This window comes from Ciconia boyciana, chromosome 2, assembly GCF_034638445.1.
Source record: "Ciconia boyciana chromosome 2, ASM3463844v1, whole genome shotgun sequence".
Taxonomy (NCBI): domain Eukaryota; kingdom Metazoa; phylum Chordata; class Aves; order Ciconiiformes; family Ciconiidae; genus Ciconia; species Ciconia boyciana.
This window is the reverse complement of record NC_132935.1, coordinates 163,968,987-163,995,856: the sequence shown is the minus strand read 5'-3', so window position 1 is coordinate 163,995,856 and position 26,870 is coordinate 163,968,987. Positions and strand designations below refer to the sequence as shown.

The 26,870-nt window shown below is 41.0% G+C and overlaps 1 protein-coding gene across 1 annotated transcript in view; it reads left to right on the top strand.

Moving 5' to 3' along the window:
• The window catches only part of CRHR2 (corticotropin releasing hormone receptor 2), a 173,319-nt gene extending 147,183 nt beyond the window's left edge, over positions 1-26,136 (top strand). The window contains exons 10-13 of the mRNA XM_072851554.1: positions 5,057-5,142; positions 8,897-9,032; positions 10,750-10,791; positions 25,078-26,136. Coding sequence (XP_072707655.1) covers positions 5,057-5,142; positions 8,897-9,032; positions 10,750-10,791; positions 25,078-25,218 — 405 coding nt within the window. The 3' untranslated portion in view covers positions 25,219-26,136. The remainder of the gene's footprint in view (positions 1-5,056; positions 5,143-8,896; positions 9,033-10,749; positions 10,792-25,077) is intronic.
• Positions 26,137-26,870: the final 734 nt, after the last annotated feature.

The following is a 26,870-nucleotide window of genomic DNA, read 5'->3' as shown; positions in this document are numbered from 1 at the left end:
CCTGGAGAAACCTTAGTGGAGACAAAAGGGAACCCTTGATATTGGTGCCTCAAAACATTTTTTAAGCTTTCATATAATATAATGTCACAGATCTCAGTAGATATAGCCACATTCATTCCATTGAAGCTCAGGTAGGATACCCCTGGACACTCTGAAGATCACTGGATGATTTGTGTTGGCAACTGTTTCAAGTCCAAGCACTATTTATCCCAAAACACTCATTTAAAATAAGTCAAATGAACCACTGTTGAAAAGTGCCTGTTTCTCTCCACTGAATATAAATAGAGCCTGGGATAACCAGCTGCCTAGAAGTAATCTAAAATGAAATTATGCCCATCCAACTCAGCTCCTTATGCTTTTACTCTTCTTAGCCTCACTGTGTGATGGAATCACTTTATAAGCAAGGCCAAGTCACTTCACTTTTCTCTCTTAGGTAGCTAATCTAGAATGGGGAAGAATTAGTTATTCTGTTTTCCTGAAAAAGCCTGTGGGATGAAGCCAGTAACAGGAGCTTTGTGTATAACAAGCCAAAGGCTGCACTCGTGTCCTGTCCCAGTGCAGCAACAGCTGTGGAAAGTAGCCCTGTGAGAAAGTGGAAAACCAAGCCTTGAAAGAGCTGCATACATTATTCATAGATTCTAAAGCCAGAAGGAGATGTGAATTATTTTTCTAACCTTACTTTATGCATAAAACAGGCCATAGGATTCTCTTGACTTGATGATCCTCTTTGCATCCCAGCCATCATCTCTTGGGCTGATATATATGATTCATTTTTCCAGTACCTTCCAGCCAGCTCAGGATGCTCTACTTCCCCCTGTCCCATTTACCAGCCCTTTTAAAAAAACAAGACTCTGTTTTGCAGGGAAAGACAGATCAAATTTTGGTGTTACTTTTTTCCGCCCTCCTTCTCTTGGAATGGGTTTCTCTTTGCTTTTCAGGCAAATTTATTTTCTTTTCCAATTTTCCTCCCTCCTCCTCAAGAACTGCTAAAGTGTGGTACTCACTGACACTGGGTGTTGTAAAGATGAAACCAAGAGGAAAATGAGTTAATGGATTAGATCCATTCAGGGAGGAAAAGCTCATTGAGGCACAGAGATGAGTCTCTAATGCCTATCTCAAAAAGTCCTCAGAGTTGCCTGTTGCTGAAAGCTAGGACTCTGTACTTAGGCGGTGTCATTGAATATTTGTCCTCACACTCTTTCTTTACACATCAGGGTATGCAGGGTGATCAGATGACTGGGTGTCAGGTCTGACATCTGTCCTCAGGTGACTACCAGGGCTTTGATGGACATTTTAAATGAATTTATTACATGTTAGCAAAGTGGAATTGTGTGATTAAATGTCAGGTCTGGAGTTTGAACCAGTTTAAACTTGGGACCCTTCCTAAGAATCCAGAGGAGTTTGGATCCAGGTTTGCTATTTACAGAGCAGCCATTTATGAGGAACAGAACAGGAAATAAAACTCCCAGGTCTGAGTTTGTTTCTGCAGTTAGGTAAGGTGGAATTTGGGATCAGTGTTTCTGGAGCCTTGGGTGAGCAGTGGGACAGATTTTCTGTAAATGATAGTTATTACTGTAGCACCAAAGTGCCAAATGGATTAAGGCAGCTAACCGTTAGCCAAAGAAGTCTTCTGTTCCTTCGTGCTTTTCCAAATATCAGTGTGACTTTTTATTCACAGCTGTTCCATTGGGAAAATGTTAAGACTATCAAGATAGGATTTATTTAATCTAGCTCAGAGGAGAGATCTTTTTGCCTAAATGTAGATTCATAGTACCTTTTCAGATGCTCTATCAGCTCCACATGGGTCTGGCAGAGAGGATACAGATCCTCTAGAAAGCCCATGCCATTCTGAAGTAGTAGTTTGAGGTCAGGCAGGATACACCATGGCACCAAAAATGGCTCTCAGTGACTGTGTTTAGGCAACTAAATGGAGCCTTGTAATACAGCCCTGTAATCTATGCCCTCCCAACAGATCTGTCTCTGCAGGTCACATAAAGAGGCACTTCAAAGTGGGGAGAGTCATCTCATGCTGAAATAAACATCTCAAATAGACAGGAGGGACTATAATGTAAAAGTAGCTATTTTTCTCCATTGGTTATTAAAAGAGTTGGTGGTAACTAGCTCAGGGGTAGATATCTACCTTAGGGCTGTCTACAAGACTACTCAATTTTATTGCAGGCATGAGACCTAAAGCATCCTCTTCAGTGTTTGAAAGATTGCACACCAAAGGCGAGCTTTGGGAGAAAGACAGAAGGAAAACAGCATAACAATAAGATGTTTGCAAGACCATCCACCTTGTTGACAAGTACATGACTACAAACATTAATGGAAGAGGCAGGGTGACAGTAACTCTGAAATGCAGACTTGAGATTACTGAGTACATCCTCAGGTGGATTTTAGTGTCTGTCTTCAGACCCACAGGCTTGAAGACTGCCCAGTGTGACTAAGGATACGCAGCATATTCAATGCAAGAACTAGGAAGAGGACTCGGCGTGAGTGGCCAATGCCCCTGTTCTGGCTTCAGTGTTCCTCTTTCCTAGAAAATGTTGTAGAAATAATGTCCCTAGCAGGCTTTCCTCTGACACCTGGGCAGCTTGTTAAAAGTGACCACCAATGTATCTGCCTTCCTGTTGCTGCTGTAGACAGTTGTGGTCTCTTATCAGCCCTGTGAGACGTGTATCAGTGCCACTCATAGGCCTTAGCTATGGAAAAGTGCCTCAAATGGTACTGTGGTCTGTGCTTGGGTAGCTGAATTGTCTGCCTGAATGTGGCCTCCATAGGGATGCTCAGCTTTTGGTGGTATCCAGCACACAGTGAGCTTCAACTGAGACGATCAGTATTAATGCTGCCAACCAGATGAGCAGCCACCTGTCGCCAGGGATCAGTGCAAACATACATGAAAATCTAGGTGAGAAGTATTAATACATCCTTTCTGTATGTCATCATTGTTTTCCTTCTGCAACCCTTGGATGGGGGAGCTTAAGGGAAAGAGTGGGAGGATGAAAAACTGATTTATATAGAATAAGAGTATTTCTAGTGAAGTAACTCCCAAACTTTTCAGCTAGCAATTCTCCTTCTGGACTGATGAACCACACTTCTGCAATTTAATTTCAAAGATCAAAATCCCAAATTTTTCTGATGCAGCCTGTGGCAATTTGAATTTCCAGTTCCCTGCTGCCACATCAAAGTAGGACTCATGAAACTTGAAATGCTTTCTCCAGTCCAGTTCATCATGTTAATTCCATGTGATTAGTCTTTTGGAACTTGCCCTTGCCTAAGAGTCTATAATTCCATCTGGCACCTTCCATTATGATTGCAAAAGTGGCAAGTTTTGGACTGGTGCCTTTTTTGCATCCTCGATAGAAGTAACCCAAACCTGGCTCTGAGCTGACGAAGAACCTCAGGATTTGGTAGCAGAATTTCAGACGCAGAAGTTTTCTTTCTATGGGTGAAGGACACCCCCACCCCCCCAGTAGACACTGCCTGAACATTTCTCTTTCTGGTGTTGAGGAATGGTGCAATCACCAAAGTGAGGAGTTTAAGATTCGCTTTATTTATCTGTCTCTGATAAATAAAGTGAGAGCCAGTTAACTTCAAGCTCTTAACTATGACAAAGTCAATTCTAGCAAGAACAAGTATACAAACTGCACTGTTTTATTTATTTCTTGTACTCCCTAAGGCCCTGCTCTGCTAAGAAAATAATTTCAAAAAATGTCACATGTTAACTCCTAGAGCAGCATTTTTGTATCTCACATAATAGGTGTTTAATGTACATAATTCCCAACGCTGCCAGTGTCTATTCAGGTGCTTATTGCACCATTTGTTGTAAACCATGTTACAGTAACCACAGGGAATGATATGATGGATGCCAAGATACTGTAATCATTGAAATATAGCACATTGCACAGAAAAAAAAAGCATATTTTAAGAACACCTTTAAACTGGCAGCTCTGCTACAGTGTTCATAAATAGTTGGAAGTCAATCACAGATTTGTTACATTCATAGACTGCAAAATGCCAGGACCCCTGGGACTCTCTATGTGCTTGTGAGATAAATATCTTCTCACAAGCTTAGGTTGTGACCTCAGCAATCCTGAGATAACAATTCTGTACTTCTGACAGTGTACATCACCGACAATTTTGAGATAGATCAGTATGTTGTAAGCTACCCAACTGTATGTGCTGAAAGCAACCCAAAATTTGCTCCTAGGTGCCAAATCCTTCTGCTGATTACAGTCTACAAATCAGAATCTTCTTTTCAGGTTTTTTTTTTTCTCTTTCCTGTTTACACTGAGAGGAAACTTATGTAAGAAACTCGCTAGCAGATGCTACAACAGTAATTAGAGCAAATCTCAATTCTCAGTGGTGAGATTGTAACAGAAATAATAATTACCCAGCTCAGCAGATTAAAAAGGGAAGTGGTAAATCCATCATCTCACCTTTAAAGACAGTGCAAAAAAATAGGCATTTTTCAAGTGTGATTCATCTGCTCTGTTTTAAATGTCTTTTGTGGAGTGCAATATATAGCCTCCACCGAATACAAAGGGAGTCCAGTGTGACTAGCTCACATTCAGATCTCTGCAATGCAGTCTTGCACTTTGGGTCTGGGGAGCCCTACCTAGCCATTACAGCCTGCTGTGGAATGGGAGGATGGTTTCAAATGCCTGCCATATCAACACAGCACAGTGCTGCCAAATACTCTACGCAAGGAGCCTTGGAAGAGCTGAGCCAGAGACAGATGCAAATAGCCAAAAAAATCCCACCCTTAGTTCCTTGTGGCACCCAGGAAAGGAGTAAAAGGGAGTAAAAATAAGTTCCTTGCTGGGACCATTAATTTTGTACTCCATTTTCATTGCTGTTTTGAAAACATTGATAGCTGTTGGATATTTGCTGCATATTTCTAGTAAACTTCTGAGTCTGTTGCTATCAATTTTAAAACCAAGAGGCTGTTTTCAATCAGATGGGAACTGCAAAATGTGCCTTTTAAAGTGTATCACATCCTTTAAGCCATTATTTGACTCACTGGTCTTATTTTTTCCTCTCCCTTTTTTTCCAGATAAATTTTGTATTTCTATTTAACATAGTTAGAATTTTAATGACAAAGCTGAGAGCTTCAACTACTTCAGAAACAATACAGTACAGGTAAGTCAGCTGGTGCTTCTTGCTGTTTGTGGTGATAACAAAGAACTGCCTTGCTTGCCCTGTCCTTGTCCCATCGTCATGGTTTAACCCGGCAGGCAACTAAACACCACACAGCCGTTCGCTCACGCCCCCACAGTGGGATCGGGGAGAGAATCAGAAAAAAGGTAAAACTCGTGGGTTGAGATAAAGACAATTTAATAGGACAGAAAAGGAAGGGAAAATAATAATAATAATTAAAGAATATACAAAACAAGTGATGCACAATGCAATTGCTCACCACCCGCTGACCGATGTCCACCCACTTCCCAAGGAGCTGCCACACCACCCCCCGGCCAACTTCCCCCAGTTTTTGTTCAGTATGGCGTCATATGGTATGGAATATCCCTTTTGCCAGTTTTGGTCAGCTGTCCTGGTTGCGTCCCCTCCTAGCTTCTTGTTCACCTCCAGCCTCCTCACTGGCAGGGCACTATGAGGAGCAGAAAAGTCCTTGACTTAGTGTAGGAACTGCTCAGCAATAACTAAAACACCAGTGTGTTATCATATTATTCTCCTCCTAAATCCAAAACACAGTACTATACCAGCTATTAGGAAGAAAATTAACTTTATCCCAGCCAAAACCAGGACACCCATCTTTGTCTTTCCGGATGCCACAGTTGATCTCAGAGGGTGTCTTTCTTGACCCTTGAGTTCATACAGTTAGGTACACAGTATTTATTTTTTCAGGCTAACCATAAAAGCATGCCTGCATCTTTTCTGACCACTCCATTTCAGTGTCCAAACAATGCAAACAGCCTAGGCTTACAGGCATAGAGACGTGTACTGCTGCAGCCACCAGCCTCTTTACCTCCTTCAGGCTTGCACATGCCCCAACACACACATGAAATTTCCCCCTTAAAATGAAATCTGAAGGGTTCGATTTCAAGTGATGATAGGAACTTTATCAATTTCTATATGTATACAAGCATATGTATTATATTATATAAATATATCGTAACTCCTTTCACTGGTGACTAGTCCATTCATTCAGCAAATCTGGAGAATCAGTGAAAAAGTGTTCACTCCCTACTAGGTTGCTTCTCTGTCCCAGTCTCTAGCTTTGTAGATGTAGAACAATATGATATCAAGACTTCCCAATAAATCATGTGCATATGCATATTAAGATCCTTGTTCATACCAGTATCCTAGCAGAGTCAGAAGTAAAAGAAGAACAGAACCTGGGCCAAAACATTCATATCATATCTGTAGTCAATAGCGGTATCATTACTGATGACCACTGTGCACATAAAGGTATTTACAGTAGGGTTCAATGTTCTTTTTAAAGTGTAGGGTATGGGAATGAAAGGCGATTGTGCCCCCTCCCTTCAGCTGGTACCAGCATTAGTGTAACCACTCAATGGGTTGCATCACGGAACTGATCCTTAACTAATCATTATGGGGTGGATCAGTTTCCTGAGCTGTCTGGCTGTGCAACCTCACAAGCACCAGTATGGCAGAAAGAAGACAGGCATGTTTAGCCCAGGGCAGCAGAAGGAAGGTGGCCTGGCCCCTTCCAGCAGCAGTGTGGACTTACATCAGCCTAAACAGTCCTAAAGGAAATTCTTAGAGATCAGGAGGTGCTCACTGCCCTTTGTGTTTTACCGTTTACAGTATCTTGCAAGGTGTTTGGAGCATTTATGGAGAGACAGGTCCTCACACTGGGAAATAGCACAGGTTTTGTGGAGTAAGGTTGGTCACAATCCTCTAAATTATTTCTAGATACAATCTCAGTGTATCAAACTGAGGCTTGAATCTTGATGTCCTCAAATTAGCCTGCTCTTGACTTTGGAGGCAGTTTTTCTGCAGTAATGGGGTTTTGTTGTTTTGCCTGATTCCTTGCTTTTACTCCTGTCTGAGGTTTGGGGACAAATGTGAAGTTAATGCAGTGGTATGACTTTCTTGTTCAGACTCTTCTCTGCACATTTCCTGAGAAATGAAGAGGAAAAATACCCCTTTTTCATGCTCAAACCTCATGCCATAAAACTAAAACTAGCACGAAAAAACCCTGATTCAAAGCTCAATACATTTTTATCCTTTCCGCAGTTTGCAGGGAGCATTAGAGATATTAGGTTCTGAGGCAATCTAAAGTAACTGCCTTCATCTTTGAACAGATGACGGTGATCTCATCCTCGCTACAAGCTCTGTGAGGGAACCTTCTTTTTCACAGCCTAAATAGAAAGCCATATAATTCCAGCAAAGCCTGGGGCAAGCCTCGCTGCTCTAAAGCTGAGTACTCCAAACATTTGTTAAGCAAATATTAAATGATGTGGCAGCTACTTCGTTAAGACTGTCACTCTATGGCAATAGACTGACACTGGCAATATTTTTGTGCTCCCCTGCCTGCCTACCTGCCTGTCTTTATCTGCCTCTTACTGCATTATACAGAGTTTTATACAGACTTAGCAAAATTGCAGTGTTCTGTATTTGTACAGTATCTAGCACAATGAAGTGCTGTTCTGCAGCTGACATCCCAAGACATTATTATAGCACCAATAATAAAGATTAGCCCCTAATAATTCTGTTAATAATCACTTATGCTTCATTGTGCACCACCTGTTTGTTTATTATTTATAAGACAGCCCTAAGCAATTGTGTTGGGTGTGCAGGTGTTGCAGAGGGAGAGAAAGCATTTACACTCCAGACAGAATCAAAAGATGGGCATAGAGCAGGTATCATGGGCGCAACATTCCTGCCCTGCTCAGCAGCTAAATTGTGCACTTGCCACATCACCCTGAGGTATAAGAAATCACTCACCAAACCTGCAGAGAATCCCAAGGCTTCCGCCTAATGCGAGCCTCATTGATAGGACAGAAACTGTATGGAGGAAGAAGAGAGAGAAAGGGAGGGATATAAAAAAGGTTCCCATTTGTCCCCTGGAGTTCAGAGTGTGGGGACAAACAGCAGGATTCAAAGGCAAAGGCTTTCCCAGAACACATTTCTCCAAGTGGTCAGGCACTGGTCAGGAAGTGTTAACTAGCAAACTCACCTGTGGCTTCACAACCCAAAGTGGAGGCTGTCACTCTTTCCCTGGTCCCCTGCTAAACTCTATCCAGCCTTTTGGACATGCGATCAGGCTCCTTCTTAAATATCCTTTTCTGAGCCCTAAGAAACTTGTGTTCTTCATTGCCTGAGGACCCTGGGAGCCTCCATCTTGGGTTACACAATAAGCTGGTCATGAACCTTCGGACTGTTCCTGTGCAGGCAGGCTGAGAAGTGTCTAAAACATGGATGTCCTCCTGGGAAAAAGCTCAAATTATTTGGCCATTATGCAAATAGAGGCTTCCACTGCTATCCTCAGCAAATGCTCTAGCAGCATGCCTCGAGAGATGGAGGTACCCACAGGGAGTACTTGTGTTCCCTAACTCCATTCACTCATGTTAGACACTGGACAGAAGTTGACACATGAATTTCTCTCTTAAAATGCTTCTTTCCTCCAGTGACTGTATCTATTGGACAACCCTGAGCAGACATGTCTTAGGCCATCCTTTTGTTTTCTTCTCACCCTGTTTGACATGTGGAGGTGCTGAACTGTCTTAAGGAGGTACCTCAGTTCCCTCTCTAGACAATGTAGGTACTTCATTTCCCTCTGAATTTCTCTGAGACTCATCCCCTCTCCCCACTAAAGAAGTGATTTGTTTGGATTGGGTATATCTACAGTGGTTCAAATAACACAGTTTTTCTTTCTTGTGTTCACTTGTTTTCCATTTCCTGCCCACAGGAAGGCAGTCAAGGCAACGTTAGTTCTTCTGCCTCTGCTAGGCATCACCTATATGCTTTTCTTTGTCAACCCTGGTGAAGATGACATTTCCCAGATCGTCTTCATCTATTTCAATTCCTTCCTGCAGTCTTTTCAGGTAAGAGAGCAAGTTTACAGCTGCTATCAGCTACTGCTGAAAGGATCTTCAGTGCTTTTCAGCCATGAAACTTATGGCAATGGAGTCCATAATAGAAATATTAGTCAAAAATAGCTCAGCTATGTTCATGCTTATGTAATAGATATATAAGCATCTCATATGGAGTGGAGAACTCCTCTCAGGTGTGTACTGGAGAGATTCATCTCCCTTAACACCAGCGCTATGTTCAGTCTATAGCTACAGCTCCTCACCTGGGCTCCATCTAAAGTCAATAGAGAGAGGTGATGTTTCATTCTGTCCTAAACTACCTGAGAGAGGATGATGAATCACCTTCCCAAAGTATCTCTCTCTTCACAGAGCACACAGTGAGCTGAGACTTAGACTAGATGTTGCTAAAACAAAGGGAAACAACTCCTACCTGTTGGGCTCACTTGATTAAGACATTAGCTATGTTGCCCACTCCAATGGTGCATGCACTCACCCATCAAACCATACCAACTGAGAACTCATACCCTATCTCCTCCCTCCCCTGAATTTAATAGGAGTTCTGCCAGGATGTAAAAGGCAGTGGAACATGAGTGATTGCTCCAGCTTTCTGGATTTGGCACAAAACCAAAAGTGCCTGAAGACCTTGAATGGTGTTTAGCCACACATTTCTGCTTAGGTGTGTCCTACAGCTTTACCTCTTCTTAAAGACCTTAAACTAGGGTGTTTTACCTCTGATATCTGCAGGAACAAGCACTTTGATACCCAGGATATCAATACAAATATACAGCACACACACTGTCAAGCCAAATCTAGGGTTATGGATTACAAAAGTTTTGAGCTTTGGATTACTGTTTTTATTGATTGCATGTTTAGCTTTGAAACACAGAACATCCCACCAGAAATCGCAACTGAATATCCAAAATGAAAAATGTCCCTTTTAATCTATGAACAAAGGAACTTTAGCCTTTACCAGGGAACCAATCCACATTTTTCATTCCCTAAAATTAATTGTATTTTTTATCTGCTGATGCTCAATGTCTCAAAAAAAATGCTACACTGCTTATTTTATTCTTAGTGTTATGAAGACATATGTAAGAAAGAAAACACAGGGAATCTCTCCTTTATTGTGACAATAATTTCAGTCCATTGCTGAAAGCAAAATGAGTAGGATTCTGCTCACAGGTTTAGAGACGAAAGTGTCATCATGTTGTCATCTGAGCTTCCATTATAGTCATTACAATCTTTGCAGTCATTACAGGGGTCTAGTCACTGCTGTCAGTAGATTTCACACAGCAATTTAGCTCAGATGAATGTAAGCAACCTGGTGATACACTTGCCCACACAAGACCATCTAAGGCCATTTGACACCCCCCTGTAAGTGCCTGAGACATGCATAATGCTGGCAGGCATGACATAGCACCTGTGAGGGGTCTGTGCCATTTCGGGGAGGCAGCTGGAAGCTGTAGATATGCTTTAGCACAGCTGAAGTGGCAATCCCCTCTATCAGTGGAAGAGCTGTCTAGATTCTAACTCTCATGTCTCACCTGTGAGCTGCAAGACACTTAGTATTTTCTCATGAAGTAATAGGGTAAAGTTTTCATCTGTCTGGAAGAGGATGATCTCAACAAGATTATGTTTTTGCTCAGGATGATACCAGGATAAAGCTCAGTCCCCAATTCTGCATGTTAAAATACTTACCTAATAATTGACTGCTTTCTATTCTTTCCAGGGTTTCTTTGTGTCAGTATTTTACTGCTTCTTGAATGGTGAGGTAAGTAGTGTCCCCTGCTGTCAGTGTAATTAATTCTCGGGAGGTGGAACCTACTTGAATGCCTGATTATAGGAACATGAGATGTTTTTACGTGGGGTCCCATCAGTCCGTTGCTCTTGCACAAGTTTCTCTTAATGTACATCTGAGTTTCCCAGCCCTCTTTGTAGGTGTCCTTTGTTCACAAAGCTTTATCAAATTCAGATTATTACCTGGGAAGTCAGGGCAGAGGAAAAGAAGTCTTCTCAGATTATAAAATTATTGTTCTTCATTTTAAGACTTCTTTGAAGTTTCTCATTAATTACAAATATGATTTCTGGGCATACATGAACATTACTTCTGAGTTGGGCTCTTGTTAAGGATATGCTGCAGGATATGACCCATTTTTATAGTGGGATTGCCATGCTGAGTTGAGTGAGTTAGTTTTTGTATGTGGATATCTATCTCTGAGTAATCAATACCTGCTGCATTCAGAAAAGAGGGTTGGGAACAGGGTTGGTGGTGTTCCTCAGAATTAATTGTAAGTACTGCTACTCAAGCAAGAAATGTTTCACTAATATCCCTCAGTGTTTAACTTACACCCCGAAGTGTGAGAGATTTGTAGCTTTTCCCCTGCTTACACTGCCAGTGTCTCTCATTTGCCTGCACTTAAGCGTGTCATCTTTGTCCAGTTAAAATTTGGGTCTCTGCAGAAATTAATTCAATGTCTTAATTATTCCTGCTGTATCAGTATATATTTTGTTTGTTCTGCTTCTTAATTTCATTGTGGGCTCCCTGTGTAGCACTGTGAGAAAGAATGGGCATGTCTTCTCAACCAGCTGCTCTGCAACATTTTTCTATACCTCAGCCAATAAAACACCTTTTTATTTTTTTTTTTTTGCTTTTCTTCATTTCCCCTCTCCCTCATTAAGTCTGAGGCATTGTTAGCAAGAAGCAACACTGCTTTCTCAGGTTAGGCACATGCTACTTTTATATACTGGCAGCAGACTGTTCTCAGTTCTCTTTCCAACTTCCCTTCAATAATTTCCGACCACTCTGTTTGCTTCTTAATAAATAGGGAGCTGAAATCATCCCCAAAAAGTACAGACATGTTAACTGTGTGACTACGGTTACCTCAAAACCTTGCCATATATCTGAGTTGCTTTGTGACCATACTTTTTTTTTGTGAGCCACTGTGCTGCACAATCTGATGAGGTTAAAGGCACCAGAAGTCTGGCACGTCCCTTCAGTAGTACTTGTCATATTAATCAGGTTTACACTGTTAATGCAGAAGTAGAATCTTCCATGTAGACAGCAAGCTTTTTTTCTGTCTTTTTTTTCTTCTTTTTTTTTTTTTCTCTGGTGCCACAGTGAACATCAGGGGCTGGAACCAGGACCACATGATTTCACAGTCAGTCAGGACTTTGTATCACCCTAGTGCACTTCCATTTTGTGCACTTGGGCTAGGACCAGTTGGCTGTTCATACCAGGCTTTCACTCTTTTGTCTGTTCTGGGATTCTTTCAGCTGTCTTGTAGTGGGAGAAATATCTCCTTCACTACAGCAGTCTGAAGTTCTCTGTCCAAGGCCATGAGCCAGCTTCCCATCTCCTGTAACTTAAATGAGTTCAGACATAATCAGGGTTGTTGAAAGGCAGGATGATTCACCTCATGTACTTCTATGCTTTGATAACAATCTACTAGCAGATCTGGAATTATTTCAAGAACAGTGATTTTCCCAGCTATATCACACTACTATTATAGTTTGAATGGGCATTTCTGTGGGCGTCAGTTCAAGGTTAAGACACCCAACTTAGGTGGTCTAGGTGATCTTGATTCATTTCCTTAAACATAGATATCTAGTACCGCTTGAGAGGCTATAGAGTGTCTGAGGCATCCACATGGGTCTACCAGATATGATACAGGATCTACAGAAGATACACACCTTCTGACTGGGAAGTGGGAAGCCAAGTGGGATACAATGGGGCTTCTCAAATGGCACAAGCTCTCTATGTCACTAATTCAAGCCAGTCAATACAATCTTTTTCTCATCAACTTAGCCTACAATAGACACCTCTGTTTGCTCACCTGGACAACTCTAGTATTCACTGACAGTATGGACTAGCTCTGCACTCACTATAATGCATGCCTAGACACTCCGCTCACATGTAGACACCTACAAATAGCTGAATTTGTGAGTAAAATCTTCTCTGTAGCCATATGTTTATATCTAATGTGCAACTTCCACTTGACTGTCTAAACCATGGCAACTCCCTAACTACTTTGAGACATAACATACGTCTAAACCCCCCAAACATGGCAGCATTGTCTGCTTCAAAATTATGAAAGGACTTTGGACTCATCTTAAGGTACTGTGGGAATGTTTTTGAAGTATCAAAGGTTTTAAAGGATGGAATTTCCTGCTCTGTTCTAGCTTCAGCTCTTAGAAACACATAGCAAATTCAGTGAATTTTCAGAGCTTTCTGGGCTTTTAATCATATTGTCCAGAAAAAAAATTGCATCTTATAGTATACTATTATAAAAGCTCTCCCTTGTGATAGTACCTATCTAGTACTCCCTAGATCTCCACATACTCACAAAGCATTCTAAAAAGAGCTTACGTTTCCCATCCCGAAGGCCACATCACATCACACTGCAAAAGCTTGCAATAATGCTGTGTCTTGCCTCCTTGTGAAGTGAGAGGCCTGTACAGGCTACATCGTCAACTGAGGCATATATGAGGGCCTTAGTTGTTAGTGTAGCAAAAGTGTGTTTTCTTATTGTAAACTTCCATGTCTAAGCAGTGAAAGCCATACTGATTTACTGGTCAGTTAGATTTGCAGTACATTGTTTTCCTCCATTATCTGCTATGAAAAAGCCTGTATTTCTTAGTGCATGGGAACAGCATCACATCAGAAGTACAGAAGAACCGAAATATCATTTGCATTCTCCTGACATCAGTTGCTCTCAGAGAGGCACCACCTCTTTTAGAGAGGTGATAAAGGTAATGCCACTCAATCTACATGAGATACCAGCACTCTTTAGTGAGATCCACAGCAGATTTTGCTCTAAAGGAGGAAAATAGCTTGTAAGTAGTAGCCTTTCAGTAGCCTGAAATCTTTATAAATATCACTGAAGCCTTGTTGAATTATTATCTCTTCAGTGAGTCCGATATTCCTGTCTCTGTGATAGATGGGCTGATGACTTGCTATCTCAGAAGGTTTTAAATACTTCAGGTTTTCCAGTTATGACAGAGTTGGGTTCTTTGAATGCATGTAATAGTCTTTAACAAGTTATTCATCCCGCACAGTGCCAGGCCTGCTCTGAAAGATGACACAAGCAAAAAGGCTAGAAAATCCATTAATTTAAAGCTTTAATAATGCTGTGATCTCAGCTGCATCTCTACCATTTCATATTTGATACAGATGCCACTAAGTACTTACAAACTTCCAATAACTGTAGTAGACCTCAAACAATATGGATCGCAGATGAAAGTTATCAAAGTTTCTATCTTTTTGTCAGTGTTCTATCTGTGAAGTTTGGCAAATGAAACAGAAAAGAGTTTTTTCTCTGTAATGTCTTGTAGCTTCCCTTGATTTAAACAAACATGTCCTTATGACTTAGAGTGTTTCTCTTCCTACGAGCTCTTTTACTCCAGATCAGAGGAGTTATACAGCTGTGCTGCTTGCATAGATCTGATGTTCTAGTGGAGAAGGCAGCGCGTCCAGCACTCTAACTGAAGATTGCACCTTGGTAATACAAGATATCACCATAAAAGGTCTTGGTCCTGATTTTGCAGTGATTTGGTCTGACAGTTCAGCAGTGGGATCACTGAAGGAAAAGAGTGAAGCTATTAAATTGCAGTCCATGCAAAGAATTTCAAATGGGACGAGTTTATTTCCTTATGCTTTGGAGTGGGCATTTGACCTGGGAATACGAACATGTCCTTTTCCCTCATTTCCACAACACACAGTGTTTCACACAGATCTTGGACTAGCTTTGTTGGCTGCAGTGAGAACTAAGGCAATGGGCGAGGTCTTGAGAGAGTTTGTATCATTTGGGCCCCTCTACTGGAGATATGATCCTTCAGATTTTGAATATGAATGTCTTTCAAAGCCAACACATTATACACAAGTTATTCCAGTGAACCTAAGGAGAAGAAGCAGTTTAGATACAAAGCTGACAGTTTTTTGTGTTTTATTGCTTCTAAAAAGTTCTGAAGCTGTTTTGAAAAAATCGTATGTGCCATGGATGGGCATGAGAGGCTCTTGGCACTTGACTCATTTTAATTTGTCTAGAGACTTTATGGAAAAAAAGTTGTATTTTTTGGACACAGAGAAAATCTACTAGCACTAGAGGGCAAAATTATGCAAATTTCATTTAATCTGAGTGGCACAGAGCAACTCTGGACTTCCAAGAAAATTAAGGATGAGAGGTTTCTGAGAATTTAAGATGCTATTAAAAATGGCATAATGAAAAATATGTATGCATTTATGTTAAATGCCACTTAAAAAGAATGAATGTAGGTTGTGAACTTCTTTTTCAATGACTGTAAAAATCAAAATGCTACTCAAAATTTTTTCTATCAATCAACTCACAGATCACAAGACTGAATCTAATTTCACATAACACTGGATAAAAAAAAAATTAAGATGGATTTTTTTGGAACAAGGTTAGATACAGTGGCTTGAAACTGTGCTGAAGAGAATGCATTTCCACAAAACTCCTGTTAGACAATTTTTATTGCAGTTCACTAAAAAGTCTTTAAGTTTTTTTAGTTGATGAAATTTATTCTACCTAGATCAGTTTGCTTATAACAAGATAATAATGTATAATCAGGGATAAGCTTTCATGGTATCTCATCCTTAATGTAAGTTTGGATGAGAGTATAGATCCATAGAAACCACTAAATTGTCTCTTCAGCCTCTATAGTACAAGCTGATGAATTCAATCCAGGAACTGAACTTGATAGCATGTGTTTAATTAAAGCCTGTCTTTCAAAAGGGTATCTGGTGTGAGATTCATCTCACATGGTACCTCTGATTTGTCTGACAATGATCTTGAGAACTAAATGCTGGATAAGAACATCACTATCCTATCCAGGTCACAGCCAGACCTGAAACTGAAAAAAGACTCAGTGAAGGTTATAGTCTTTAGGCATGTGTAGAGTAGCCTTATAATTGTTTGCATGATATGAAACCCAGGAAAAATATTCATTATAGTTTCAGTACCAAAAGAGGCTCACTGTTATTAGGCCAATGGAGACAGTTGTCACCTTTGGCTTTTCATAGGAGAGCATCCAGGGAAGACAACAGAAGGCAGTAGTGACGCTCTCTAGCACTATAATCACTCATTGTCGATCTCTAGACTCACAGCTCACTTCGAGGTTCTTCATACTTTTGTCTCCAGGGTCTTCTTTCAGTTCTTTAGTATACACCTTCTTCTCACAGCATTTCTATTCTCTCTTTGACTGATTCCAGATAAAGCATCTTTAAAGGAAGATGGAACTTCCCTCCAGTTCCTTTTCTAGTATGGTATCTACCTTCTCAGCCAGACCTCCTTGCTAGTAATGTTTTTATCCTGAGAGAAAATGAAGTATTTCAGAGAGGGAAAGAGTGCATTTATAGTGTTTCATATTCCAAATATATCTTTCTGTACGGTTGTGTTAGCTTTGATCTTATGGCTGCTGTTTGTTGGAGTCTGGAGGGGAGGAGGTCACATCTCAGATGCTGCAGCATCCCCCAGAGAAGGAAGTTAAATATTTCCAGCCAGCCACTGGTGAAACTCCAGAGGAATGAGAACTTCACTGATAGGCCTGTCTCCACTCCTGCTACTTCAACAAAGGCATGATGGAAACAAGAGGATAATGGGGGAAGGATCCCTGCCTCCAGAGAACAATTATCCTTGTTATTAAGTGCTTCATGTCATTTCCAGTAACCACCAGTGCTGATCCCTCAGAGAGTTCTGTGATCCTTGGAAACCTTACCAACCATAATGGGAGATAATAACACAGCTGTACCATAACAGGATGCTTGTGAATGAAAGTGATGGTGTGTGAGAATGACCCAAATTTATAAAGCGATAGTGCTTGATGAAGGGCTAGGCAGAGAAGAGCAGTCTCCACTATCAAACTAAATGAAGGAAACAAAGGAAATCCTAATTAAACATGGTGAAAAAAATCATAATGAGAGTGTTTAAGCACTAGAAGAGAGGCCTAGAGGTGTTTTGACATATCCGTCCTTGGATGTATTCAAAATGATTCGGTAAGGCCCTGACATAATTTCAAAACTGGATATAATTTCTACGCTGGACTTGCTTCGATCATGACATTGGACCAGAGGCCTTCTGAAGTTCCTTCCAACCTTAATTATTCTATAATTCATGAATCCTATGTCCATAATAAGGTGGCTGTCCTTGAGGTATAACCATGTCCTGAAGGGATACATACCTAGCAAGGCCTGTGTCTGAAATCATCCTGCAAAGCATGAATTCTCAGCTCAAGCAGGCCTCAAATTCTAGTATTATCTGGTCAATATCGATAATCAGCTATGAATTAACATTTAAAATGGAAAGCAATTGGCTGACTTAGAGAGAAACTATAACCAGAGACGAAGACAACAGGTTACTTCATTAGATGGCACTGTAAATTATTCTCACAACAAGGTGCAAGGCAAGGATAAATATATTTAATTTTTTGTGTGTTTACCCTTTACTTGGGTACCATCTGCCTCTCAAAATCTATTAAGCTCAAAGTGGCTTACTTTGATCTGATCATCTTGGGAGGCTATTCATTATAATTGCCAGCTATGAATCACCACCTAAATGGTTAGTCATCCACCTGCCCATCAATCTAATCAGACTTCACATTAATCATTCTGAACCCAAAGGACGTGCATTAAGCATTCCTTCAAATCACTGAATAAATATGAATATGGGGGTGGACTAGAGGGCTAAAGTTTAATTCCATCTCCCACAATGATTGCTTTCTGAGCAAAGTTTTCCAACACTGTGAGTATGACTACTACTCCTAAATGCCCCTGAGGATGCCTGGTCAATATAGAGGCAACTGAAGGGATCAAACCTTCTGTATGGGACCACCAGGCAGCGCTTCATTACAGGGCTGCAGTCTCCTCTCAGTACCCATCTCCCACACCCAGATGTGTTCTGGTAGAAAGTCACCTTCATTGCTGTGACTCCAGTAGGTCTCTTCAGACTGGGGTCCTGCCAGAGAGAGAAAAATGAGGAGAAATCCAGGCATGGTGAAAGGTTGCAACTGGTCTTAGGGTCCTTCCCCACCTCATTTTCCTTTTCACTACACCACTGCTATTGTGAGCGTGCCTCCAGAGCACTCCACAACAAAATCACAGAGGCTTGGGGTGGGCTGATTTCATTCATGGCCTCCCTTTCTAGTGGTTAGTTCTGGTCCTTTGTGGCCCAGAAAAAGTGAGCAGCATTTACTTCCACCCCAAAATGTGTGGCAAATCTTTATAGCTCGTCAGAACTGTTCTAGCTTCTTGAATAGTTATATATGATAACAAAATAGCACTGTTGTGATCTTAGAAATAAAACTTCAACATCCCAGTAATGGCAGGTGCTGCAAAACTATCCACCTGTTACTGGGTTGTATGGAACTGCTGCTAAAGACTCAGCAAAAAAATTTAATTGCAGACCAGTTAAGCAGGCTATTTTTCTTAGGGAGAAAAAGAAACTTAACAATGTTACATGAAATAGTGGTGTGATGTAGGCTATTTGGGAAAAAAAAGTTCCACCTGAGCTTCATTTTTGTAAGATTACAGGATTTATTGCCATGTTTCCTTTGAGCCTTACAGATTGTTTTGACTACATCCTTTCCCTACCTTAGGAGTATTAAACACTGGAATGGCATCTTTATAGAGACGCTTGGTTCATTTTTTTGTCTAATGATAACATGGCCATCTTTGGCCTGAGAGTTTGGCTCTACTGGGAGCCTTGTAAAGCCATACCAATAGGGCAAGAGGTGGCTGTAGGACGTAGGTATAGTTGCTCAGTGATATACTTTATTTACAAGAAATAGATAAAGACTCACTCCTATCTCTCTGAGAGCATTAGCAGATGAGCGTTCCTCATCTGCAGATCCCCAGGTCTGTCAGTCCAGTGGGCTCTGTGTTTAGGCTGTTCTGTTTCTTTGATTCCATTCTGCACCTAATCCTTCCAAGGATCTGGAGAGGCTTGACCCACAGGCTTCTTCACAGCCTTTACTATTAAATCCAGCATTTACTGATCCTCCTCCCCTGAGGTACACCCTAGCCCTTTAGAAAACTTTCAAGGTATCATGTAAGTTATCACCTTACTTTAGTTTAAGTTCTGTTATATAATGGATGGGATTTATCCCCTTAACATTAGACATCTAATACATACACATATGCGGTTGAGCTGATCACCCTCAACTCCCTGTACAGGCAATGATTCACACAAATGAGGGTAGAATTCATCTGACCTATTTTAGTTGTCTCTTTTTGATGAACTGTTGCCAATACCTTATGGCCTTTCCTATGTCTGTGCCGGATACAGAGAGAGGCCAGAGCTTCAGAAACTTCATGGAATTGGATTACACTGCAGAGTCAGACACAGTGAGACCGGTGTCTTGAAATTTAAAGTGTGCATAGCCAGTTTCCTTTTGCTGATCTGGACATTGCCTGAAAGTCCCTCTTTCTCATCTCTAGCTTACAATAAAATTGAACAAATCTTCATCAACTTTTCCACAATTTGCACCGCTGTTCATACCCAAAGATGTTTAAAGCCCAAAGTTATTCTCCAGTTACCTCCAACTGCAGCATAAGAATCTGAAACATGGCACAAAGGTGCTTAAGTGTAGGTGGAACTTGATTAATTCATCACTGAAACCTATTTTCATAGAGCAAAAATCAGTCTGTTTCAAAGGCTATGGAGATCTGTATAAACCTTTTTCATTTATTTCATTTGCCTTTGGATCAGGTTTTCTGGGAGTAAAAAATTGCATATGAGCAAAGAAAGAACTTAATTAGGGTTTAGTAGTCACAGACTACTGAACACCATGATTATTCTATAGTCAGAGAGTACCTGTTGTCTCTCTGCCCCTCACTTGTTAACACTTTCCTGAGAGAGATGTTCTCTGGGGACTGGGTATGGTGGCATCCCAATAGTCTTACTTCCAGCTTCCATTACCATGACAGCTCCTTTAATCCTACTCTTCTTATCAGACCCTTCCTTTTTACCTACATTACTACTATTATATTTTAGTATTATGTCAAGAAGTCCCAAGTGAATGAGCCCCTTTGTTCTAAGCACTGTGTAAATGGTTCATGCTTTCTTCCTCTCTGATAATAAGACACATTTTTTCCAAAAACTGATTTTTAATGTCAGTAAAGGCTCTTTCTTCAGCTCATTTATAATTGATGGCTGCAAGAAATTAGCCAGCAGCCACTGTATCAGCAGCCCCTGTCTAGCATAAGTCATAGCAATACAAAGTTGATGTCTGTTTTATCAAAAGCAAACCTTCTTTGCATGTTTTCATCCTTCTCTCCATCTCTTTCATTCTTTTCATTGTTCTGAGGAGGAAGAGGAGGAGAGGTTTTTAACAATTTTTATGAACAGATGTGGTTTTTAGTGATTTTCAGATGTGATCTGAAAGTTTGAGAACTCCTCGGTTAGTTGATCCAATCAGGAAAGAAAAACTATCACCCACTGACTTATCTCCATCACATCACCTGAATTCTTTCTCTTGACTGTTCTTAAGCAATCCTTCTGAGACCAGTGCCCACACTCTGTAGGCACAAATATGTTGGTAAATCTGATTTGACCACTTGTTCAGAAACTGTGATTATTCACAGCAGGCAAAGTGCAAAGAGCTGAAAAGGGTAATTCTGAGAGAGTAACTGTTTGCAAGAAAAAGACAGACCAGGGGTCAACACAGAGAACTGAGCTCTCTGCTCAGCAGCACCGATAAATGTTGTCATCTCAAGCTACTAAAGTTACGTAGAGCTGAAGCTGATAATTTGTATTCCCGAGGCTCTTTCTTAAGCTTTAACAACTGATGATAGCCTGTACGCATCTTTGGGCTATTACAGGCAAGTGCTGTTAATTTCAGGTCATAGATGTGCTAATGCTGACTCTAAGACATGGTACTGACTCTACAAATGCTTAACGGATAGAGGCAGTTGCTCTCATGGAGATTAACCACCAGGTTTGAAGTTGCTATTTTGCTTTATCTTTTTCTATTACTCTTCTGCTGTGTAATAGCTTTTTTGGTGTCTTTTTTAACATGCTATTATAGCAGTCACAGCCGGTTTTCTTTTTTCTTTTCTGACCTAAAGTTAAGCTAGTATTTTGTTTCTGAGTTCAATTGTAAGAGATACATTTCAGCTTAACCTTTTATGCTTGCGCTCTGGTCACATCCTAATTGCAGTGAATTATTCTGTCGTTAAGAAATGCTTTGCACTCACCCCTGTAAGTGCAGAGTCTGTTTCCATGTGCCCAGTCCATTAGGAATGGCTCCAGCTGTACAAGAAGACAGCATTTTTGTTACTACTTTTTATCCTTTCTCAAAGCTTGTAAGCAAACCATATCATAAAAGCTATTCGGACAACTGCTTGTTTAGACTCACGTCTTTATCTCCAGGTGACTCTTTTTGACTTGATTGGTTTGAAGCACAAATGATAAATCTAATCTGGCTTCACTGGCTGAGTAAGTATCCGTTCACACAAGTTGCTCAGAAACACAAAAAGCCCACCAGGTGACTCTCCCTTTTCATGACCCAATGGAATGCTGCTCTAGGAGTACCTGGGATACTTGAATTCATAGGAATGCCAGTCTGCTATTAACGTCTTTAGCAAGACTGTGCTGTATGCAGAGATTTATTCTCTGCTTTTCCACCAGAGATAAAGAAATTCACCTCTTTGAAGGTCTTAAGTGGATCACAGGCTCCCTGTACAAGGGTGAATTTTGCTCCAGCAGAAAGGGAAGACAACTTTTTCTAACAATGTCTCAGCATTTGGTGACATCTGAGGAGAAATGAGCACCTGAGAGGCAACATCCCTCTGCAGATCAAGTCCTATGTTCTTCATGGGACAACTTCCCATGACAATGGTTACCCTTCTGACACTTTACGTGTTACTTATACCATTTGCCTTAGGTGCCCAACAGCTAAGCTGGTTTTGTACTCAGAGGAGCAAGATGGAGCAAGGACTTATTCATTCCACATATCTAAGTCACCTTCTTAGGGGTATTATCTCCCTTTCTCCATTGTCTATATTGAAAGCACAAATAATTGGCCAAGACTAGATCGATATCAAACTTTCAGATGAGATGCATCCCCCCTTGTATATAGTCTGGCACATGTATTTTCCTTTGGTTGTATATTACATGCACCCTTAAAACCAGAATCAGAAATAAGTATCCCTTGGCCACTCCAGGTAGAACCATGATAGGTTTGCAAACAGTGGGCATCCAGGAAAGTGCAACACCACGACACATCTTCTTTCCACTGTTTCTCATGTTTTAACAGAAGGGTTCAGTGAACCAGTGAAGTCAGTTTGATGAGACAGTGAAAGTCAGCAGTCCAGGCTGGCTTCTACTGTAGTAGCATACAGCTGAGTCAGCCCATCCTGACTCTGGCTATCATCTCATATAACTATCTCATTTAAGTCATTTTGTAAACTGCCCAAACCCCATCTTGAAACTAGGGGACGCGTTTTCTACCTACTACTTCATAATGAGAGGCTCTTCCAGAAATCCCCTGCACTGTTGTTTAACCACATTATTCTCATTCTCATTGCAAATTCATTCATGATGATCATGCTCCTCCTGGCAGTGCTGTCTTTTAACTTTGATTCTTCTTTTATTGGGTGTTCACTCTTCCCCTTTTCCATGCAAACAGTCCTATCCCCTCATAGCCTTTATTTTTCTAGGGTCTGTCCCACGTATTAAGTATAAAACCCATTATTTTATGTTGAAACAAATCATTGATTCAATATCAAAAGAAAGAAACCCAGTGTGGCACTCTTCTCACCTTACTATAAACATCTTCATTTACCTGTCTTAAGTGTCAGATCAAGCAGCACAGATCACACACAGATGAGAAAACAACCAAAGAAAGAGATCCTCAGGTCCATTTTGCCCAATCTGCACCTTGTGGAAGGGCTCTGATAGAAAAGCCAGATTTCCAGCTTCAGGATTCTCCTGACAAGGCACCAAAGATGGCAATTCCAAAACTGTTTTCCAAGTTGATACTCACAAACCTGAAATGGGGTGTATTTCATGGAAAAAGCTGGTGATGAGAAGAGGTTGTTGGGTGCCAGACCACAACAGTGCAGAGTTTCTAACTAGTAGTGCTATAGACTATGGGTCTAAGTCCCTGAAGGCCCACCAAGAAATGGGAAGATTGAAATCATCTGAGAGAAGGAGTACAGATGCCCCTTTCCCATGTCCTCCTTATGAACTGTTGTATGTTTTCACTATCAGGCCAACATTCCTGTTCATCTAGGACACCTAATACTGACAGTATGTGGTTTGGGTGGGAAATACCTCTGCTACTACAGCTCATTTGAGCACCCGTTAGCATGTTGGAGCTGGTCTGAAATGGGTTTGGGAAGCGTGTCTTCCTCATGTTTTGAGTAGACTTCACACTGCACCTGAAGACAGGCCCCAAGTTTTAAAAGAAATGGAGAAAAGCAGTGGCTGTGTACCTTTGGACAATTTGTTTCAACACCATCTTCCCTGCAATCCCAGTGGTGATTATAGATACACCCAGGATAGCTTTGATCTATCTCAGGTGCTGATAGCTGAGAAGCTGTTTCAGCATGGGTTTCACACAGGCTGTGCAAGCTCATCCCAGGCCTTGTACAGTTGCTATGGTAGCTGATCCATGTTGAGGTCTACTCTACAACAGCATCACTGCTATTAATACCCAAGCTTTAGCCTGCTGGAGGTAAAATGGGGATAAGAGCACTCCTTTACTTTTGAGGGATACAGTGAAGATAAGTACATTAAAGACTGAAAAACATTCCAGGTAAGATATCAATATTGTCTAAATTTAGATGAATTTATAATCCAGACATCTAAAGAAGAGCTAATTGTCTAGACTCACTTTATAACTAATGAAAAGAAATAGGTATTTTTCATCTGACCACAGTATCTGGCCTACTTTGGACATCTGCTTTAGGAGGAGATGAATCATACCCTTTGACCATACTGACTGGTTCTCTCTTGGTCAGGAAGAGAACTATGGGTCAGTAGCTGAGGTGTAATGTCTACATTATGTTATTTATAACCCCACCTTCTAAACAAATGTGTTTTTGGCAAAGGAGGCCCTGGCTTGATATAGACATTGTATGTAAAAATGCTCTTTTTTCAAAGTTGACTGGATTTCAGGTTGGCAGCAGAATGTCAATGTCCTTTCCAAGTGTCATGAGTACAATTACCCATTGACTGTCCAAGAAGCCGGGCCCAGATTCATCTCACCTGATTTTGTAGGCTTACCTAGCTGCCTAGGTTAGAGGTCTGAATTGCTCTTGTCTCTACAGTAAGCAGAGATCAACAAGAATAACCAGAAATTGGTCTAAATGTTTCATTTCAGCTTCTGACTTTGAGTCTTCTTTGCCAATGATTTGGCAGGAATTGATTACAGTCTATGTTGGGAGTATCTCAAGTTTCCCTCCCGTTGTGTTTGAGGATAGGGTTCCTATCACCTGTCTTTCTCTTGCTTATATACATTATATTTGAGCTAGAGCTCCTGGGCTCTCTCTTTGGTTCATGCAACAAAATATGTACTTAAAGTTCAAGATTCATCTGGCCTATTTGTAAGCATCTGCTTGAGGATGACCTTCTGTTGACTGTAGAGTAGCTCTCCACTGCCTATACAAGATGCTCACAGGGATTAGGTCAGGTGTGTCTGTGTTTACTTAGATGACCTGTGATTCCCCTTCATATACAAGGGAAGCAGGGGCAACTACAGGCCCTGTGATAGGTATCTCTAAGACCTCCATCAGGTGCACCCGTCTTGAGAGCTTGATTCAATCGGATAAGCTTAGGCATTTATCGCTATTTGAAATGCTCTGGGGTATTTAAGACATCAGATATGAGACATGAGATATGTGAAACCCATGCTTTTCCCAGAGCGCAGTACCCAGGAGAATATCAAGAGAACTAGATGCCCATGTTTACACAGCTGAATCAAGCCCTGTGTGTTTCCCTGGCTTGACACATATCATCATTTGTCTCAGAGCTGTCCAGTGTCCCTTTACAGAGGACACCGGAGTATTCCAAGTGTTCATGTTCTTTCATTTTTTTTTCACCAGGTCCGTTCTGCTGCCAGGAAAAGATGGCACCGCTGGCAAGACCATCACTCCCTCCGAGTGCGTGTGGCACGTGCCATGTCTATTCCCACCTCTCCGACACGAATCAGCTTCCACAGCATCAAACAGACCGCAGCCGTGTGATATGCCCCGCACATACACGCACCACCTGGTGGCCTTCAGGGTTCTTCTTTCTTCAATCTCCCCAAGTCCCTTTCTTCAAACTTTCTTCCTTTATTCTGCACTGCTCTCTTTCGCAATGAGGTGCCCATCATGTTTTTGTGGACTCTCATCTCCCATATTCATGATGCTGCTTTAAGGCAACCAGGTGAAAGCCTCTTGGAGCAGGTGGTGGTGAAACAGATTCAAAGAAGAAAGAGATTCAACACTGACTGCACCTTGTGGAAGTTCACAATACAAAGTCTAAAACAGCACACTGGCAGGAACAATCAATTTTTTTCTCCTTCCTTTTTTTTGTTTTTCCCGTCTGTATTGTGGTGAACAAAGACTATTTTTAACACACTGCCCATCTCACCCTGTACATTGATTCCCAATGATTTCAACAGTTTGGTGTATAGATAGCCCATCTCTTTCTTGTTTCTTTGTAAAAATTTCTTCTTTGCAGAACTGTCATTTGATAATATGTGGCAGCAAGAAAAAGAGCATCTGAAAGGCGGTGTGAAAAATCTGAATTTATCTGCCTTCCCCATTTCTCCCTTTGATAGAGTGGGAGTTGGCCAAGGCATCGCTGGACTGTTTAACACAGGGCACTTTGCCTTGCAAGAACCATACCCTGTTCATACACAAAATTTTGAAAAGGACAGCAATATCTCTAGATAGCTCTATAAAATATCCTTATTCCTCTTAGCCCCATGCTTTCGACACAATGTAAGTAGCCTTTGGAAAGTCTTTGGTTTTTTTCAGCTAAGAGGATTGGGGTGGGGAAGGACAATAGAACATGTTTTCTGGGTTTAAAAAATATAAAAGGGAAGCACTGTAAAAATAATAATGAGGAGAGGATGTTTGCATTATGAGGATAGTGCTACATGCTGCAAAAGTTTATCTGTTGAGCATTTTGAACTAGAGCAGATGTATCTACTAGGCTTTTTATGTGATGTTCAAAAATACTGTATATTTTCAATAATAAACACTACTCTGGGTTGGTTTCAATAAAACCAGGCATAATTTTCTTTATGCTGGAAAGGAAGAGGACGCCTATCTTGAGAGTGTTTTTGTATCTAAGATCAGGGAAAGAAATCCTGTTTGATAATGAGCCAATAAGAAGAACAACCTCATGATAAAATCTGAACAAGAGGGCATTTAAATGCAAGATTAATTGTCTCCCTTCTCAGCTCATGGTGTTACACCGGATCCCTGTCCCTCTGCACTCCCCTTCCCTCCATTGGGCTTTGCAACAGCAGAAAGAAAAAAGCAAGTTGTGTAATGTATTCTCCATCACCTGTATCTCACCAGTGCTGGAGTAATTTGCTCTTGCCACTTTAGCATGCTTATTCTGAATTTTCTTCACATGTTTTAGAGGACTTTCCAGCACAAGCTGGATTTAAATCTCCAGATTTAAATTCATCTGTCTCTAGTTTTCAGGACTACACAGGGCTGGAAAATATCTTGGAAGACACTGATGTTAGTCCTCTGCTTTTGGAGGCATCCTGTCCCAACAGTTCGATCACATTCAACTTTGAGCTGATTGGCAATGCACAGCAAATTTAAATTAACAAATTAAAATTTTGTAACTTTTCCCTCTCCTAACTCTCATTTGGATTCATGTGCCTCAATGA